Raw genomic sequence first — 18,017 nt, 5'->3', positions numbered from 1 at the left:
CGAGCATGTCATCCACGTACACTTCCATGTTCCTTCCGATCTGTTTGCTGAACATCTTGTTTACTAACCTCTGGTAGGTTGCTCATGTGTTTTTCAATCCAAAAGGTATTACCTTGTAGTAGTAGAGCCCTTGGCTTGTGATGAAGGCAGTCTTCTCCTGGTCTTCTTTTGTCATCTTTATCTGATTGTATCCCGAGAATGCATCAATGAATGTAAGGAGCTTGTGTCTTATTGTGGAATCCACTAGCTAATCTATCTTTGGCAGGGGGAAGCTGTCCTTTGGGTAGGCCTTGTTCAGGTCCGTAAAGTCTACGCACATCCTCCATTTTCCATTTGCCTTTTTTACACGGACAACGTTGGCCAGCCAATTCGGGTAGCAGACCTCACGAATGAAGTCCGCTGCTAGCAGTTTATTTACTTCGTCCATGATTGTTTGATTTCATTCTAAAGCAAAGACCCATCGTCTCTGTTGGACGGGCTTTTTCTCGGGATCAACATTCAGCTTGTGTTGGATGGTCTCTGTGGATATGCCTGGCATATCCTCGTGGTTCCATGCGAAGACATCCAAGTTCTCCTTGAGGAATTGGACTAATTTCTTCTTCATCTCTGTACTCAGGGTCGTCCTTACCCTTGTAGTCTTTGTTGGCTCTCCGTCTACCAACTCCACAGTTTCCAAGGCTTTCACCTTCTCTTCCTCTATCATCCACGTATGGTTTTCCTTCGCAGCTAACACTACTTGGTAGCATTCCCTAGCTAGTACTTGATCTCCTTTTACCTCGCCTACTCCATTTTCTGTTGGGAACTTTACCTTCAGGCAATAGGTGGATGTGGTCGCCTTCCAACGATTGAGTGTAGGCCTCCCAATGATCACATTGTATGAAGAAGGATAGTCTACCACTAGGAAGTCTATTTAATGAGTCAGTTGTTGCAAGTAAGACCACACTATGACCGTTAGTGTCACTATGCCTTTGGGATATACTTTGTCCCCACTAAAGCTAACGGAGAGGACTCAAAGGGACGTAGTTTACCTGGATCCAACTTCAACTATTGAAAAGCAGAGAGATAGATGATGTCCGCAGAACTACCGTTGTCCACAAGAATTCTCCTGGTGTTGAACCCCTCTATCATAAGCATTATAACCAAGGGGTCATCATGCGGTTGCTTCACTCCTCTAGCGTCTTCTTCCAAGAAAAGGATGTCCCTATCCATCCGACTCTGCTTCAAGGGTGGTATCTTGTGGATGCTGTTCACCTGCCTTTGTTGTGATTTCTTGAGGGATCTGAACGATCAACCTGTGGATGGCCCTCTTGTGTTCGTCCTTATCTCCCTAATTGCACTCGATGGATGATAAGATGTGTGGTTCTCATCCCTCGGAGAGGCTTCGTGCTTGTCCTTGCTATTATCTCTGGATCTACTAGGGTCTCCTTTCTTGACATATTTCTGTAACTTCCCTTTCTAGATGAGTTCCTCTATCTACTCCTCCAGGTCTTTGTAATCTTCTGTGTAATGGTGGTGATCCTTGTGAAAACGGCAATATTTCTTCTTGTCACACACATTAGGTGACAAGTGCAATGGCCTTAGCCATTTGAGGTAATGCTCATCTTTGATATGTCCCAAAATTTTATCAATAGGCATAACTAAAGGAGTGAATTTTACCGTCTGATGGGTTTTATCATCTTTCTGTTTGTTCCCGTCATTATTCTGACAATCTGTCTGCTCCCTTTTTCTTCCTCTCAAGTCATCTTCCTTTCTTTCCCTTTCATTGGACTTCTCTACATCTTCTATTATTGCAAGGGCATCTTTGGCGTTCATGTACTTCTGCGCCTTTAGGAGCATCTCTGCCATCGTCTTAGGGGGATTCTTCACGAGTGAGACCACAAACTCCCTAGACTTCAAACCAACCTTAAAGGTTGTTAGCTTTACTTTATCATTTGCTTCATCCACCTCTAAAGTTTCTCGAGTGAAATGCTTCACATATGACCTTAGGGTCTCCTTTTCTCCTTGTCTAATGGTAAGCAGGTGGTCTACTGGTCTTCTCAGGCGTTGTCCCCCGACGAAGTGGCGTAAGAAGGAATTGCCTAACTGCTCAAAGTTATTGATGGACGACGTTGGTAACTTTGTGAACCACTCCCTCATAGCTCCTTTGAGAGTGGTGGGGAAAGAACGACACAGTATTTCTTCAGGGGGCTATTAAAGATCTAGAGTTTTCTTAAAAGTGTTGAGGTGAACCAGAGGGTCTTTCAGTCCGTTGAATGGCTCAAGCTAAGGTAGATGAAACTTCGATGGCATTAGGCATTCTAGGACCATCGTAATGAAGGGTGAATCCATCCTTCTAACCATCCTATCTAGGCTCCGATCTGTTTTTTCCTTAATTGCGCTCCTCAACTCGTCCATCTCCTTTCTCATTTCCCTGAAAAGGTCTGAGCTTCGTCCTTCTAGAGTGGTGGGTCTTCAACGGTCATTCCTTCTTTGACTATCACTATTGTCATCCCGATTGGTCCTAAACCGATTCTCCTCTTGCTACAGTTGCAGCCTCATCTCCTGGTTCTGTCTGGTAAGCTCCTCCACACTAGCTGTAAGTATCTGGATTTGCAAAACTAATGCTGCAGAATCTTGGGGAAGGTTGGACTCCATCTGGACTTGTAAGTTAAATGGAACTACGCTTTCGAACCTAAGTACAAAAATTTCATTCCCACAGACGGCGCCAAACTGATGATGTGGAAATCATCAGTTGAGTAGGTTCGTCCAGATAAGGCAACAACCTCGTCCTTATGCCTGCAATTGCCATGATAAGCCCTTCTTAAGTGGTCACTGATGTGGTGCCTACCACAGAGTCTCCGATAATAATGTCAGCGTATAGAAGCTTTTAAGAAATTATGAGAGCTTAGAATATCATAGCTATGGTGTATTAGCATATTTAGGATGTGTGTATGTACCTTGTCTGGTTCTGAAGGGTGTTTATATATGGCTCTATTGCTTCTAGCCATTGTGGCCTTTATTGTGGTTTTAATGCTTCTTTTGTACTACCTCTAGGCTCATTAATATGGGTATTGATAAGCTTCCAATGGTCTAATAGCTAGTTGGTAACTGTTTGAGGTGTTGAATCCTCTATTAATGGCTTGCCTTCCTTCGTCCATGATTTGGCCAGATGGACGAAGGTGTCTGGTGGGATCGTCTGGGCAAGAAGGTTCGTTGGTCCTATCATAAAGGGTCCTAGAGGAAGCTTATTGCTCTTTGTTGATGAAAAGGTTGAGAAGAGGTTTTAGGAGAGCTAATATACGTAGAGAGAGATAAGGATGATGAACAAGGTTTTTTTTTTTTTTTTTTTTGCTGAAGAAAAAATTGTGACCAAGTAAAACCTATTACACACTATTCATCAAAAAAGGAAATATCATCAACTAAAAAAGAGAAACAGAAACATCAGACTTAGGATATAGCCTAACATGGTAAACACAATACAAATCAGAATAATAAATGTCTAGTGGATAGGGAGGGGGGGAGTTGTAATACATAATATCAAAATCAAGTTGTTGATTTCCTAAGTTGGCAAGGCCATCTGCATGGTGGTTGGTTTCCCAATAGCAATGCAACACTTTAACTTGAGGAATTTGGGAAATTAAGAGCCTGCAATCAACCATAACAGCAGAATTTACATCATTAGAACTGCTAGAATTGTTCATCAAGTCAACAACAATTTTAGCATCCAACTTAATTTCCACAGCATTAATCTGAAGATTTTGACACATTATAAAGCCATCCCTCAAGGCCCAAAATTCAACTTGGAAGCTTGTTGTGGTTCCTATGTGCCTAGAAAAGGCTTGAACCCATAAGCCTAAGTCATTCCGAAGTATACCCCCACCACCTGCCACACTGGGATTGCCTAGTGTGGACACAAGGGGTCATTTTGGAGTCGCCACCTAGTTTTTGCAATGGTCTAAGAACCATATATATATAGCTTTTCGAGGAAGGACCTTTGATCGCCCAACCCTAAGGTTAGCCTCCCATCATTGTGTCTTATGTCTTAACCCTATTAAAAACAAATTCAACACTTGTATTCTAACTCACACACACACTAGCAAACATCTAACAATCAACATGGCATCATTCATCCCAAAACACATATCTATCCATAAAGCAATAAAGAGCCAAAACATTTACTTACCCTACGGCAACTCAGCACCTATGGCATTATTTTTGAGCATGTGAATGCATGATTCTGGCATGGTATTAAGAAGAAGAAAAAAAACCTAATCTAGCATACAATAACAAACAAACATATGAACAAAGAAAAAAAGAAACTCAAAAAGCATATAAGAAGGTCAAACTGAGGCATATTAGGTAAAACAGACAAAGCAAAAGAAACAAGAAGATCAAAATTAGGGTTTCTTGGCACAAGTATGCATGCGCATACATAGGCCTACATAAACAAGCCATCTACATGTGTATGCATACTTTGAGCCTGCGGCGCCTATACCAAAGTATGCGTACGTAGACACGCCTGAACCCTAACCCAGAAACAAACAAGCAGAAAAACAGAGCAGAAAAGAAAAACCCTAACTCTAACAACCTTGCATGCTTATAAACATAAAGAAAACTATAAAACTAACCTAGGCAAACATACAAACACAAAACAAGACAAAGAAAACGAGATTAAAACTAAAAAGAAAGACAGAAAAGAAAAAATACCGTAAAGCAAAAAGCTCCTAGGCTTGATTTTTAATCGTTCCCCTTAGTCAAATCTATTACAATCAATAAATACATGATTAGTAATATTTAACTCAAAGGATTGGGGCTAGAAAAGGTCTCAATCAAATAAAATTGACTTGAGTGGTGTTTTGTGAAAAACTCCCTTTTGATTCACTATTTTCTAGTGAATCTTAGGTTTTTCCCATGGGATTTCTATGTGTTTTGAAAATGTATCATGTAAGGCTTTTTATAGTAGAAAAAAATGAGGTTTGGAACGGCTCCCAAATAATGTGGGATTTATTCCAAACCCTAGCCATTATTGCAAAAAACTTGTTTTTTTCATGCTTTTGAAACACTAGTTGCGTACGCAGGAATGTGCCTACGTACACATGTTTTTTCTCATTTAAAGGTTATATTTTCCATTTTAACACTCCTCAAGTCAATTTGATATCAGGTTAGGCTCTAAACTGGCCATAGGCCTTAGAGTTTAAGCATCATTGGGGAATGGAGGCCCGAGTCATAAAGAGTATAAAATGCGATGTCTACACCTAGCCATGAACCATTAATGGCAAGCTTCAACCAACCCCTATGAGGTCTCTCCTGTTTGATGAACTTCTCGACTTGAGGCCTACTGATAGCCACATTTCTAGCACAAAAGACTTACCCAACTACTCTTTGGATAATTTCTTTATGGATTACTTTACTGGTGGGTAGATTTTTGAAAACCACCCTGTTCTGGTGTTGCCACAATATTCAGATTCTAAACGGAAACAAAATATGTACGATACTATGAAAGAGGAGCAAGAAAGATGTTTGCTTTTGACGTGGACCAGTTGGGTTCGGCATATTGTTTTGAATCTGAAAATATGAATGATGGAATACCTTAATATAATCAAGGGAAGTTACTGGGTATTCCTAGAGCTATGCTCCCCCCTCTCACATGATGGGTGGGTCTATTTTTATTTATTTATTAGAGTTTTAAATTATGGCATCCAATCCAAACCAAGATATCTGTCGGTTTTTGGTGAAGGCAGAGATTGAACCCCAAATCTCTTATTCAACTATTAGAAACTTTACCAGTTGAGCTAACTAAAACCCACCACTATGAGTTGATAACTAAAAAGGTGATTTAACTTTTAAGTCACGTTTTTTTTAAAGTTATAAAAATAGAGTAAATACACTGTGTAAAATAAACACCACCCTAATTTTATATACCACCAATGATATACAAGGTATAGAGTGAAGAAATTAGATAAATATGGATTACAATATGGCTCTTTTGACATGGTGGAAGTAGAGACCCCTTATCCTCCTTCCTATTCATGGGCTAACAAATCCTCTCAAGAATCAAGACTATACAAAAAAACAAAAAACAAAAAAAGAGTAAAATTTAAATTAAAAAAACCTAGGGGGTTATCTATCACCTATCTAAAAAAACAAGGAAAAAAAAGTTTACACCATCGATTAGGTTGAAGTGAAAGGGATGCGAGATGCAGAAGTATCAAGAAGCAAAACACGTCTACTTCTAGAAAATAAGAAACAAAACACATTTTCATCTAATAATCTCAAATCCAGGAGGGTTCCTTAAATCCACAAGGAGAAAGGGTCTAGAATCCACCCAAAAAATAGAAAAACAAAAGTCTGAATTTTATTGATTGAATAATTGTTAAAAAAAAAGTTTATAGACTTGGAGGCCTATTTAAAGGCTCCATAAAACTTGACAGATAAGAAAATATATTTTAAAATAAGCCTTAATTAATACATAACTATAATAAGAACCAAATTTGACCTAAAAAGCATTAAAAGCACCTAAAAACAAGGAAATAAATCACCTAAACCTAAAATAACGTTTTTTTACATAAAAATACAAAAATTAGATTGTAGATTCTGTCCTACATCAGACCCTTTCACTTCAAACAAACTTGTCCTCAAGTTGATGTTAAAATCTATATTCTTCCATGCCAAGAGAACAAATACTTTGAATACTTCTTCTTCTTTGTACTCTTACCAAACTTTAAAGTCATCAATTGGGTAACTTGAACTTCCTGTCCTTTGATCTTCATGCAATTGAAAATATTCACCAAATAAAAGTCAATGATCAAATCAAATATTTCCACCCCAGTAAAATCAATAAACTTTGTTTCAATATCTCCCACCAAAATAATAGGAGATTGAACATTGCAATCATCTAACTTGATTTCATCGAGATAGTTAACAACTTCCTCTATAATTTCTTCTTTAATGGTCTCTACTATCTTAACCTCTAGATTTTTCTCTATAATAGGGTCTTCATTAGTCTCCTCCAAAATCTTGATTTGAGGTTCTTCCTCCATAACAAGGCCTTCATTAATTTCCTCAAAAATCTTTATATTTTCTTCTTTGACTTCTACATATTCTTCAAGAAAAGTATTTTCTTCAACATGTAATTCTCCTCTTAATGGTGGAATATATGGCTCTTTAAAATAATTCAAGTGTGAACTTCTTAACCAATAATAATCTTGTTTTGTATATGACAAGATTTCATCAAAATCCATAAAATAAAAGTTGATAGCAATCATCTTTTTCATCCTTGGCCATGAACGAATTTTGTCTTTACCTCATCTAATTCTATCAGACTATATTCATTCCCACCAACATAAGGCATACTCACTAAAGTTATACAGAGCAAGTTTAACTATTCTCTCGTAATAAATATCCTCAAAGTCAAATAAATCCTCTAGATCAAGTAACCAATCAAGAAAATCTTCTTTATAAAAATAGCCACTAAAACTAGAAATTCTTTTATAAGGCCTATATTATATTTGCTTACCAATAGGTTGCCCATGAGTTATGTCTCCGTGACAATTATCCATATTGTTTCCATGCTCCAATGACGGCATCCTAGCAAAGATATTTATGAGTGCTAGCTGTACGTCACGTAATAATTGATAAGTTTTATGTCACCGGAATTACTACTGTCTCATACATTAGCCACTAGACCAGGACAAGTCAAGACTATGATACCAACTGATGCAGGATGCAAAAGCATCAAAAGGCAGAACATGTCTACTTCTAGAAAACAAGAAACAAAACATGTTTGCTTCTTAAAATAACCTTGAATTCATGAGCGTTTCTTGAATCCACAAAGGTCCTTGAATCCACAAGGAGAAAGGGTCTGGAATCCACTAGAAAATAGAAAGACAAAAGTCTGAATTTTTATTGATTGAATAATTGTTTTAAAAAAAACTTTTACAGACTTGGAGGCCTATTTAAGAGCTTCTTAAACTTAACAGACAATAAAATAAATTCTAAAATAAGCCCTAATTAATACCTAACCATAATAGGAACCAAATTTGACCTAAAAAGCATTAAAAGCACCTAAAACAAGGAATTAAATCACCTAAACCTAAAATAGTGTTTTTTACATAAAAATACCAAAATTTAAATAATAACAAAAATTAAATTGTAGATTCTGTCATACGTTAGAAAGCTTGAAAGAAATCTACCCAATTTGTGGATGATATTCTAATCTAATTTGCACAAATGTTGAAAAATCCCAAACAAGGGTCAATCTTTGAATTTTTACAAAATAATAGAAGAGAAATTAACTGTATTATTCAACAAGAATGGTCAAATATTTTTTCTTTCTTTTTTTTTTTAAAAAATGTGTATTTTAACCGAACAAAGTTTCTCTCCAAACTATTTTGGAGAAAAACTTTTCAAACTTCTAATATATTTCACTTTTGGGTATGAATTTTGAAAATCTAGTCAAAATTTCACGTTCCTTATATTCTTAACATACATATCAAATTTCGTTCAAATCAGATATTATTTACTACTAGCTTGTAACCCCATGCATATGCATAGATACACTTAAAGATATACAATAAAATACATAATATAATTCATATATATATATATATATAATTTAAATACTATTGATAGTCATTTGTAAGGATATTATTAGGTATAAAATGTAAATTGTCCTTTTTTTATCATTATTGTGAAGCACTTTTTTTTTTTTACAATTCATTTATTCTAGACTTTTTGGTTTTTGTACTTAATAACTCACTTGGATGAATATTTATGATATGTTTCCACATTTGATTCTAAAATTAAGAAATAAAACTCTTTAACAATAAATAATTTAGGACACATGGCGCAAAATTGGAACTCTAATTTGGAATTTTAATTTGAATTTCTCTCAGCTTCACCTATTATTATTATTATTATATATATATATATATATATATATATATATATATATATATTTGATCAATAAACGTATTTTATATACACAAGTTTAAATCACAAAAACTTAAAGTTTTTACATTTGATTGATGACATAGCAATTGATCTTTAATTTTATTGAAATTTTACAAACATTAAGAATATAATAGGAACATGCAATCCAGCAGTTAAATTTTCAAAATTTACATTCAATAGAAAGATATACGAGGATTTTGAAGGATTTCTCTCTAAACAAGTTTGGAGAAAAACTTTGTTCATATAAATTTTAGAGATTGTCTCAATTATAGGTTTGTTTGTGTGTGAAGACTACCAAGTTAAGATTACCTAAATCATGTTTGATTGTAAATGATATATTCCTGGTCTCTCTACGTAAAATATAAAAAAATATATATATATATGTTATGCCCACAACATTTTTCCAATAAATCTTAAATGACAGGTTATTTCTGTTGTGCAAAAATGTAATCTTAATAGTTAGTTTAAATTAGAACAAATAACAACTTATCACCTAAATTTTTTTATGAAGATGTTATAGACTTATTACTTCTCTAAAAAAATCCATGGTCATCTAATGAATATAATTCTTCGTTATTGTGGTTATGAACTGTGGGAAGCAGAAATTTGATAAGGTAACAATGCCACGTGTCATATCCGATGCCAAGGAGACCGAGGCAATTCCGAGAAGACCATACCCTCGGATGGCAAGGCCAGAAAGGCGAGCCTTGGCCACGTCAATGGCACATTACCAGAGGAGGTCGCACTGTAGAGGAAGGGATTCAGAGAGGGGGTTAATCCTGGTGTGTCTGAAGGGATGGTAACTGCCACCACATTTATTGCATCCCACCAAATCCTCTGGCCACATTTTTGTGGAGAAAACCCCTGAACAGTGTTGTCTTGGTTGCCGCAACTCACAAAAGATTTGGGAAAACGTCTGATGGGACAAGCATTCGAGTAGTGGCCTACATGACCAACAAATGGAGGGCCAAGATCAGCGGAAATAGGCTATATAATGTAAGAAATCCTCCAGGAGAAAGGGGGCATTCATATGAAAATCTGTGAAGAAAATATTGTAGCAACAAGAACTGAAATTGTAACCAAGTCTAAAGAAATATATTCAATAACTACTCTCCTCGGATTTGGCCAAGGAATGATTTCTTTGCATAGAGCTTGTTTTTCTTTGCTTTCTTACTATCTTTAATCCACTGTGAGCGTTGTTCAACTCATTGAAGCCTAGTTTTTAGCCCAATCTCTACAAATTCATTGTGTTGGGCTCTTTGAGCCCTAATCTTGTTACTTCTTGGGCTTAGATCCAAATCACGCCCTTACATGAACATTTTATTATTTTTTATATTTATTTTTTAAAAAAAATATTTATTTTTGTAATTATTTTAATGTTTCTCATTCTCTCTACGACTTTAGTAGTAATTAGTAACTTCATTAATCTATATATATATATATATATATAATATGTGAAGCTGAGAGAAACTCAAATTAGAATTCCAAAATAGAGTTCCAATTTTGCGTCATATGTCCTAAATTATTTATTCTTAAAGAGTTTTATTTCTTAATTTTAGAATCAAATATGGGACCAAAGAGTATAGAATAAATTAATCACAAAAAAAAAAAAAGTGCTTCACAATAATTTTTTTGAAAAAAACATGGACAGTTAACATTTATGCCTAATAATATCCTTACAAATTTTTTAAAAGAATTAACAAAATATAAAAATGACTATCAATATTATTTATATTATATTTATAGGAATTATATTATGCATCTTATTGTACATCTTTAAGTGTATCCATGCATATGTATGGGGTTACAAGCTAGTAGTAATAATAATCTAATTCCTTTTTGGAAATTTGAACCCAAAATAGCAATTTTAGATCAATATTATCTAAATACTTAACTATGATTAAAAAAATCACTTTTTCAAATTATATCAAATGTGTATGTGATTTTAAAAATCATGTTTTTAAAATGTACTTTCTAAAATTGCTATATTTAAAAAACACAATTGTTAAAACAACTAATCCAAACCATTCCCAAATTAAATTATTTGGATTCATGTGCGAAAATACAAATCACTTTTTTATGTCATCTTTAATATCATTTCTCAAGCCTATAAGCTCATTGTCAATTTAATTACTAAATAAGTGCAACAACTCCAAAAGTCAAACCACTTTAATACCGTATTTTGCCAAAACTAAAGAACTTTTGAATTGAAATTCTTCATTGTAGAGCTATAAAGTATAAATCAAAAGTTCAATCGCTTAAAGGGATAATTCTACCGTAACCCCCCTTAAAAAAAGAGGTATGGTACCCACTAGTAGGTAATCTGCTATACTAGGTTACCTTTTTCTCACATTTGATGGTTTCGTCCTCATATTGTGCAGTTTCAACGTCACATGTGACAATTCTTTTGTCACATTTGACGGTTCTCTTACTTTTTCCTCACATTTGATAGTTTCATTCTCACATAGTGTAGTTTCAACATCACATATGACAATTTTTTGTCACATTCGGTGGTTCTCTTACTTTTTCTCACATTTGACGGTTTCATCCTCACATTGTGCAGTTCCAACATCACATGTGACAGTTCTTTTGTCACATTTGGTGGTTCCCTTTTTTTTCTCACATTTGACAGTTTCATCCCCATATTGTGCAGTACCAACATCACATGTGACAGTTCCCTTATCACATTCGATAATTCCATTAATTTTTTTCTTACATTTGACAATTCTATCCTCACATTGTGCAATACCAACATCACTTCTAACTATATTTTTTTCACATTCAGTGGTATCCTAATTTTTTTTCTCATATTTGACAATTTCATTATTACATTGGGCAGTAACAATATCACATACAACTGTACTTTTGTCAGATTCAATGGTTTTATTTTTTTTCTTCACTCACATTTGATAGTTTCATTATCACATTAAGTTGTACCAACATTACATAAGGGCGTAGCCAACCCAACCCAATCCCACTAAATTTCCTAATAATCAACGAATATATATAACAAAAATACTCCTAAAGTCTCTAAAATTTCAAAATACCCTTAAATATACTAAAATTACCAAAATGCATTCTGAAAATTAAAAATTACCAAAATAACCTTGAAACTCTCAAAAATTATTGGGATATCCTCAAAACCTAAAAAATGATCTAAATGACCCTAAAACAAAAACAAAAAAAAATGACTTAAATACACTCTAACCTAAAAAATAATCGAAATACCCTTTAGATACTAAAAAAACTAATCTGAAATGACCCTAAAACATTAAAAAAAAATTATCGAAATAACCAAAAAACCTAAAACAATGACCGTAAATACCTCATAGCACTTGAAAATGATCAAAATACCTTTGAAACCCTTTAAAACTACCAGAAGACCCTTAGAGCCTTAAAAAAAACTTAATGAAGCTGAAACCTAAAAAATAACTGAAATGACCCCGTAACCTAAAAAATTACTTAAATACGCTTAGAACCTAAAAAAACGACTGTACTTTTGCCACATTCGTTGGTACTCTAATTTTTTTTCTCACATTTGACAGTTTCATCGTCACATTGGCGGTACCAACATCACATCTGATTTTACTTTTGTCACATTTGGTGGTACCATTATTCTTTTCTCACATTTGATGGTTCTAACGTCACATTGGGCAGTACCAAATCACATATGATCATACTTTTGTTTTATTCAATAGTACTATTATTTTCTTCTCCAAAAAAAAAAAAAAAACAGTCCTATTATTTTTTTAGTCACATTAGGCAGTACCAACATCATATATGACTGTACTTTCGTCGATTTATAACAATCTTGATAATAATTAAAATGTTAACAATGAATTATACTAAAATACCCCAATGCCTCAAATATTACCATAGTACCTTCAGTAACCTATAAAATTACTAAAATACATATTTAAACTTTCAAAATTAATAATTAAAAAAACACTGAAAATGAACAAAGTAGCGCTAAAAATACCTAGAATGATTAAAATACTAAATTTTTTGAAAATTACCATAATAGCATCAAAACCACTCAATTTGGCCATGTTAGAGTGATATCTTGGATTTTTTTTTTTCTTTTTTTTAGTGATTGTAAAGATATTTTGGTCATGTTAGAGGTTTTCAAGACAACTTGGTGATTTTTGACATCTCATGGGTATTTTAATCAAACACATCTCAATTTTTTTTGGTGTCTTTATGGTGTTAAATTATCTCAATGAAAAAATGGTGACCCAAAGCAATAATTATTTGTTAGGAAACATTTGCTCCTCTAAATGATTCCAAAGAAGCTATATATTAAGACCATACAATGATGTAACTATAAACTCTAAAGAAGAAAAAAAAAATTGAAACCTAAACAATTTTGGCCTCAGTGTGCTTTCTTGAAGAACTTGAAAATGAAACCTAAAACAAATTTAGGCCTCGGAGCGTGTTCTTGAAGAACTTGATATCCCAGATATGAAAGGAAAAGAGAGTGTAGAATTGAGAAGTAAATAAATTATGCATTCTAATGAAAACAGCTAATGATATTCTTGTCATTGAATGTGCAAGCTGTGAACTAGAAAAAAAAAACAGCTAAAAAAATTATTATATGTGAAGCTTTGGATGTGCAGGCTTTGTTGTGGTGCTTTATTTGCGTGGAATTTGTGTTGGAGGAGGCTGGATATAAACTGATTATTCGAGATAAAATTGTTCAAAAATAATAAAATATACTTTCTAACAATTATGTAATAACTATATATCTAGGGGGAAAGGAACCCCTATGAGATCTGGGGCAGTTGATGTGTATTTATGTAGTTTGATTGATGAGGATGCTAAGAGAGTTCAACCAGGAAATTTTTGCACTACCCTTGGTTATGGGACATCTTGTGAAAATTTGGATTCAAAAGCCAAATAAAATCTAATTATGCTTAACCTAGAGTTATGGTGTGCACCTAGAGTCATAAGACAATATCATATTACATTGTAAGAAATCATAAAACTTGGCTCAATTTAAACATTCAATCGTTATTTAACAAATCTTGTTGTTGGCTTATTTGACAAAGTGATGAACTAAATTAAGAAGCTGCTTGCAAAACTAAGTATATTTGATTCCCTATCAAAAGCCAAAATCAGCTGCTTGCAAATTGGATGTCAAAGGGTTCATACAAAAATATTGCAATAACATCCTAGAGGGCTGGCATTAGTTAAGTTGTATTACCTATTCAACTTGAGTTTTCAACTGCGACAAATGCAATTAGTAATTCTGGTAAATTTTGGCATGAATGCATTAACAATACTTCATGTAATATGAGTAATTAAGTGCTTTTCTTTAGATAAAATTTTACACAGAGAAAGTTTGATGCCAAATAAGCCATTTTGCAAGTTACAAATAGGTTCTAACTCCAAGAGTAAGGCAACAAACTAATATTTTATCTAACCCTCTTCACCAGATGTACAGACACAAAATGGGGTCTATCAGCATTCCATGTAAGCCTGGATTCAATGCCATCTTCAATTATTATACTCCTGGCTAGCCTGAAAAAGGAAAGAAAAAAAGTTTGAAGATTAGTGAATCAGAGAACTATTGACCACCTGAAAAAGGAAACATAAGACTGGTGGAATAGAACAGCCATGATTAATAACACATGCAAATTCTCAGTAATTCCTTAAACATGATCCACCTTATAGGAACACAGTGTTCGTTACATCTCAAAGTCATAGCGTACACTACCATGCCACATCAGAGTTACCTTCTCGTACACTACCATGCCACATCAGAGTTACCTAGAAGAAGTAGTAGTAGTAGTAAAAATAACCATGCATAAACTTGAACGTTCGTAGCCAATTAGGCCCACAGATTTCTTTTGCTTTTCCAATTCATCACTTAAGTTTTCATCCATAAATAACAATGTTTGAGAACTGAAAACCAAATGGCAAATGCAGTAATGGAGGACACGAAAGCCCTGCTCCATTGTGACCCAAAAAGGCATACATTAAGTTCAACAGACATGTCACCGAAGATTTGATAAATATAAAACCTAACTATACAAAGCAATCGAACCAGGAAGTGGAGAGCACTTGGTCCTCAGTCAAGAAATGAGAATGGAGATCTCTGCAAAGCAACCAAACCAGGAAGCAGAGAGCAGTGACCAAAAATAATATGAGATGCAGCTTCTCATATGAATTCCTGAAATGCATTTTGCCCAAATCTGAAAATGTGTGAAAACACAAGAGCTTGTTCAAACCCCCAAATAAAAATTACGGCTAGATTGTTTTTACTCTAACTTAAACTAAGTGCGGAATAAGAGTAAATGAGTTCAAACAACCAATGCACCTACCCTAAGCCATATTCATCCAATATCAACAATAAAAGATAAGCTTAAAGAGTAGATAAGAGAGATGCAAATACAAGATAACACCGAGATGTGTTATCAAAGAGGAAACCGAAGAACCCAGCGAAAAACCTCTCCACCACCCTCCAAGCTGTAAATCGATCCACTAGAGAATAAGTTGAAGTACATAAATAACAAAAAACCCTCCAAGCCTAGTCTACCCAATGTACTTGAGCCCTCCAAGCTCCTACTACCAACTAGCTTCTTGAAACCTTATCTTCTCTAACTTTTCCGGATCCCACAATTCAGCTCGATTACATCTGCCAATGAATGGCTCCTTCCAATACTTTCCAACAGTACCAAAATCTCACTTGACACTCAGATTGGGTGTGGTAAGTGTTTGGGCTATCTACCTCTCATGGATTTAGAGATGGAAAAGTAGGAGTAGAGGAAAACCACAAGGAAATATGTAGATAATTGTGGGTATAACAATCTCTAACTCTCAAGTGTATTTTCTAGGGTTTTCTCTCTAATAGCACTCCTTATAATAAGTGGGTAATGAGGGTATATATAGTGTAGGTAAAGACTTGGTAAAACAAAACATGACCTTTTAGCCAAACAGAATGTTTCGCAAGTACTTCAGGGGAAGGCCTTACCCGTGAGACACTCACAAAATCCTCCACGTTGGCATGACTCTTCACCTTCCAGTCGTGCTCTACACGTGGCTATTTCGCAGGATAGCTTCTCGTGAGGCACTCGCAAAATCCACTTCTTCATCGTTTTAAACTTTAGTCTTCACACTCTATTACACTCATCCCTTACAATTGAAACCACATAAATACAGGAAAATATGATTGAGAAAATTGCAATTAAATTTGGCATAGAATTAAAGCTAATATAAAATAGTTATAAATTACAACTTTACAATGTGATTACTGAGAGACATCCCTCCCGCATCTGACCAATATTCCCAAAAATTATGGTCTCAAATGACTAACTATATGCAGCAACATTCAGATGAGTATGATAGTGAAATTTTGTGTTTTCCATTCCTATGTAAAGTGAAAAATTTTGAACTTTTGTGTTTTCCATTCCTAATAACCATGCATAATTTGGAACTTCTTCAAATTTTCATGATAATTTATAAGTAGCCTGTTTTACTCATAATCCCCAGCCTTGGGACTTCCATTAGCCAACTACCCTAGCATAAAAGTCACAGTATTTGAGTGGAAGAGCAGTCCTCCAAGAACAATCATTAAATTAAATGTGTACACTGCTTCCTCTCCGCAACAACAATTAAGATATTACAAGAAAAATGAGAGACCATCGATAAACAGGATTTATGTAACCCACACAATGTAAAATATCAACAACTCAGAGCCAAAGTTTTAATCCAGCTGCAAGAAAAAGAAATGAAATAATAAGAAGCCTCACAGGTTTACCACAAAGACAAATATCAAGAACCATCAGGTAAGGGAGGAGCCTTAACTATTTTACCAAATTTGCACGGAATATAAACAGGAATAAGGAAGAATGAAAATAGAATATAAGCCTTTTGAACTGAGCTAAAAGAGCAATCAACAAACTTCAGGAAAAAAAAGAGTCTAAGATGAACACAAAATAAGAGAGGCATCATTTTTTCAGATGCAACCAAAGTGATCCAACTCAACATTATCAACCTGATCTTTTTATTTAAAATAACTTCTCTACTGGAAAGTCCAAGGAAGAATGCAGAAATCAACAATCAGGTGCCATTGTGAAATTATAATAGTTTAGCAATTTAGATATAAATGAGTTTTAGGCACAATGGAATATGAACCATTCTAGAAAATGACCCCTTTTTTAGGTGACATTCCGAATTTTTAGAACTTCTCTGGGTGCTTCACAAGACACTGTACAGTGTGATAAAGAGAAGGCAAAAACAAAGTCTCAGCTATAATCTGGTTAAGTATCACAAAAAATACACTGAAATCAATTCGGCAAAAATAATGAGAAAACAATAAATAATAATGAAGTTTGACAAAAACATCACTTAATACAAATTCCAATCCAGTAACTCTATTCCAAAAACTAACAATGTGATAACAATAAATAATAATGAAGTCTAACAAAAAATGCTAACAGATGAAAAAAGAATTCATCTTTTGTCCAGTAAATATCCCATCGACATTTCACTATTAAAGAAAATTATAATAATATGTTTCTAAATCAGGTGAGCCAATAGGTCTCACTCAAGTTTCACGTCTCACATCTCAACTCAAAGTGTAAAGACTAATTTGTCAAATATATAAGAACCAAAACTCAAACAAAACAATAATGGCACAAACTCACAAAGTTTAGAGAAATAATATAAACCCATATTCGTGTTAATCATATATAAAGAAAGAACCTGAAGATTATGGGTGGCATCGCCAATTTAGAATGGAAGAGAAGAAGCGCCGCTGAGTTGTATGGGAAGAGATGAAGCGCCGCCAAGTTGGATTGGATATGAGTGCGCTGCCGATGAGGTTGGATTGGAAGAGAAGAAGCTAGAGAGTGACGCTGCCAAGTTGGATTGGAAGAGAAGAAGAGCCACCGATTTGAGGTTGTGGGTACACCGCCGAGTTGGATTGAAATTTGTGGGTGCACCGCTGTCTGGTTCTTCTATTGTGGGTATGGTTTTGATTAGCAAATGGTTCTTGTGGTTGGATTGGAGGAGAGGAATCTAGAGAGGCAAACGTGAGACAAAGGTAGAGAAAAGCGTCGACGAAGCATTGATTTGTTATTTTC

At 34.6% G+C, this 18,017-nt stretch overlaps 2 protein-coding genes across 4 annotated transcripts; both read right to left on the bottom strand.

Moving 5' to 3' along the window:
• Positions 1–1,473: 1,473 nt before the first annotated feature.
• Positions 1,474–2,136, bottom strand: LOC142620300 (uncharacterized). Its single transcript, XM_075793691.1, has one exon. It carries the CDS (start codon positions 2,134–2,136, stop codon positions 1,474–1,476), a length of 663 nt encoding a protein of 220 aa, XP_075649806.1.
• Positions 2,137–14,183: 12,047 nt separating this feature from the next.
• LOC142618986 (uncharacterized) lies at positions 14,184–18,017 on the bottom strand. 3 transcript variants are annotated; one of them, XM_075792061.1, is made up of 4 exons: positions 17,638–18,017; positions 15,905–16,065; positions 14,978–15,125; positions 14,184–14,451 (listed from the first exon to the last, which is right to left on the bottom strand). In XM_075792061.1, exons 2-4 carry the CDS (start codon positions 16,023–16,025, stop codon positions 14,346–14,348), a joined length of 375 nt encoding a protein of 124 aa, XP_075648176.1. In that variant the 5' UTR covers positions 16,026–16,065; positions 17,638–18,017; the 3' UTR covers positions 14,184–14,345. The 3 variants fall into 3 exon arrangements, 1 of the variants encoding a protein (XP_075648176.1); XR_012841409.1 differs by lacking the exon at positions 14,978–15,125; XR_012841408.1 differs by lacking the exons at positions 14,978–15,125; positions 15,905–16,065.

The sequence above is a fragment of the Castanea sativa genome, chromosome 12 (genome assembly GCF_040712315.1).
Source record: "Castanea sativa cultivar Marrone di Chiusa Pesio chromosome 12, ASM4071231v1".
Lineage (NCBI taxonomy): Eukaryota > Viridiplantae > Streptophyta > Magnoliopsida > Fagales > Fagaceae > Castanea > Castanea sativa.
The sequence above is the reverse complement of the archived record's forward strand: the minus strand, read 5'-3'. Positions and strand labels throughout refer to the sequence as shown.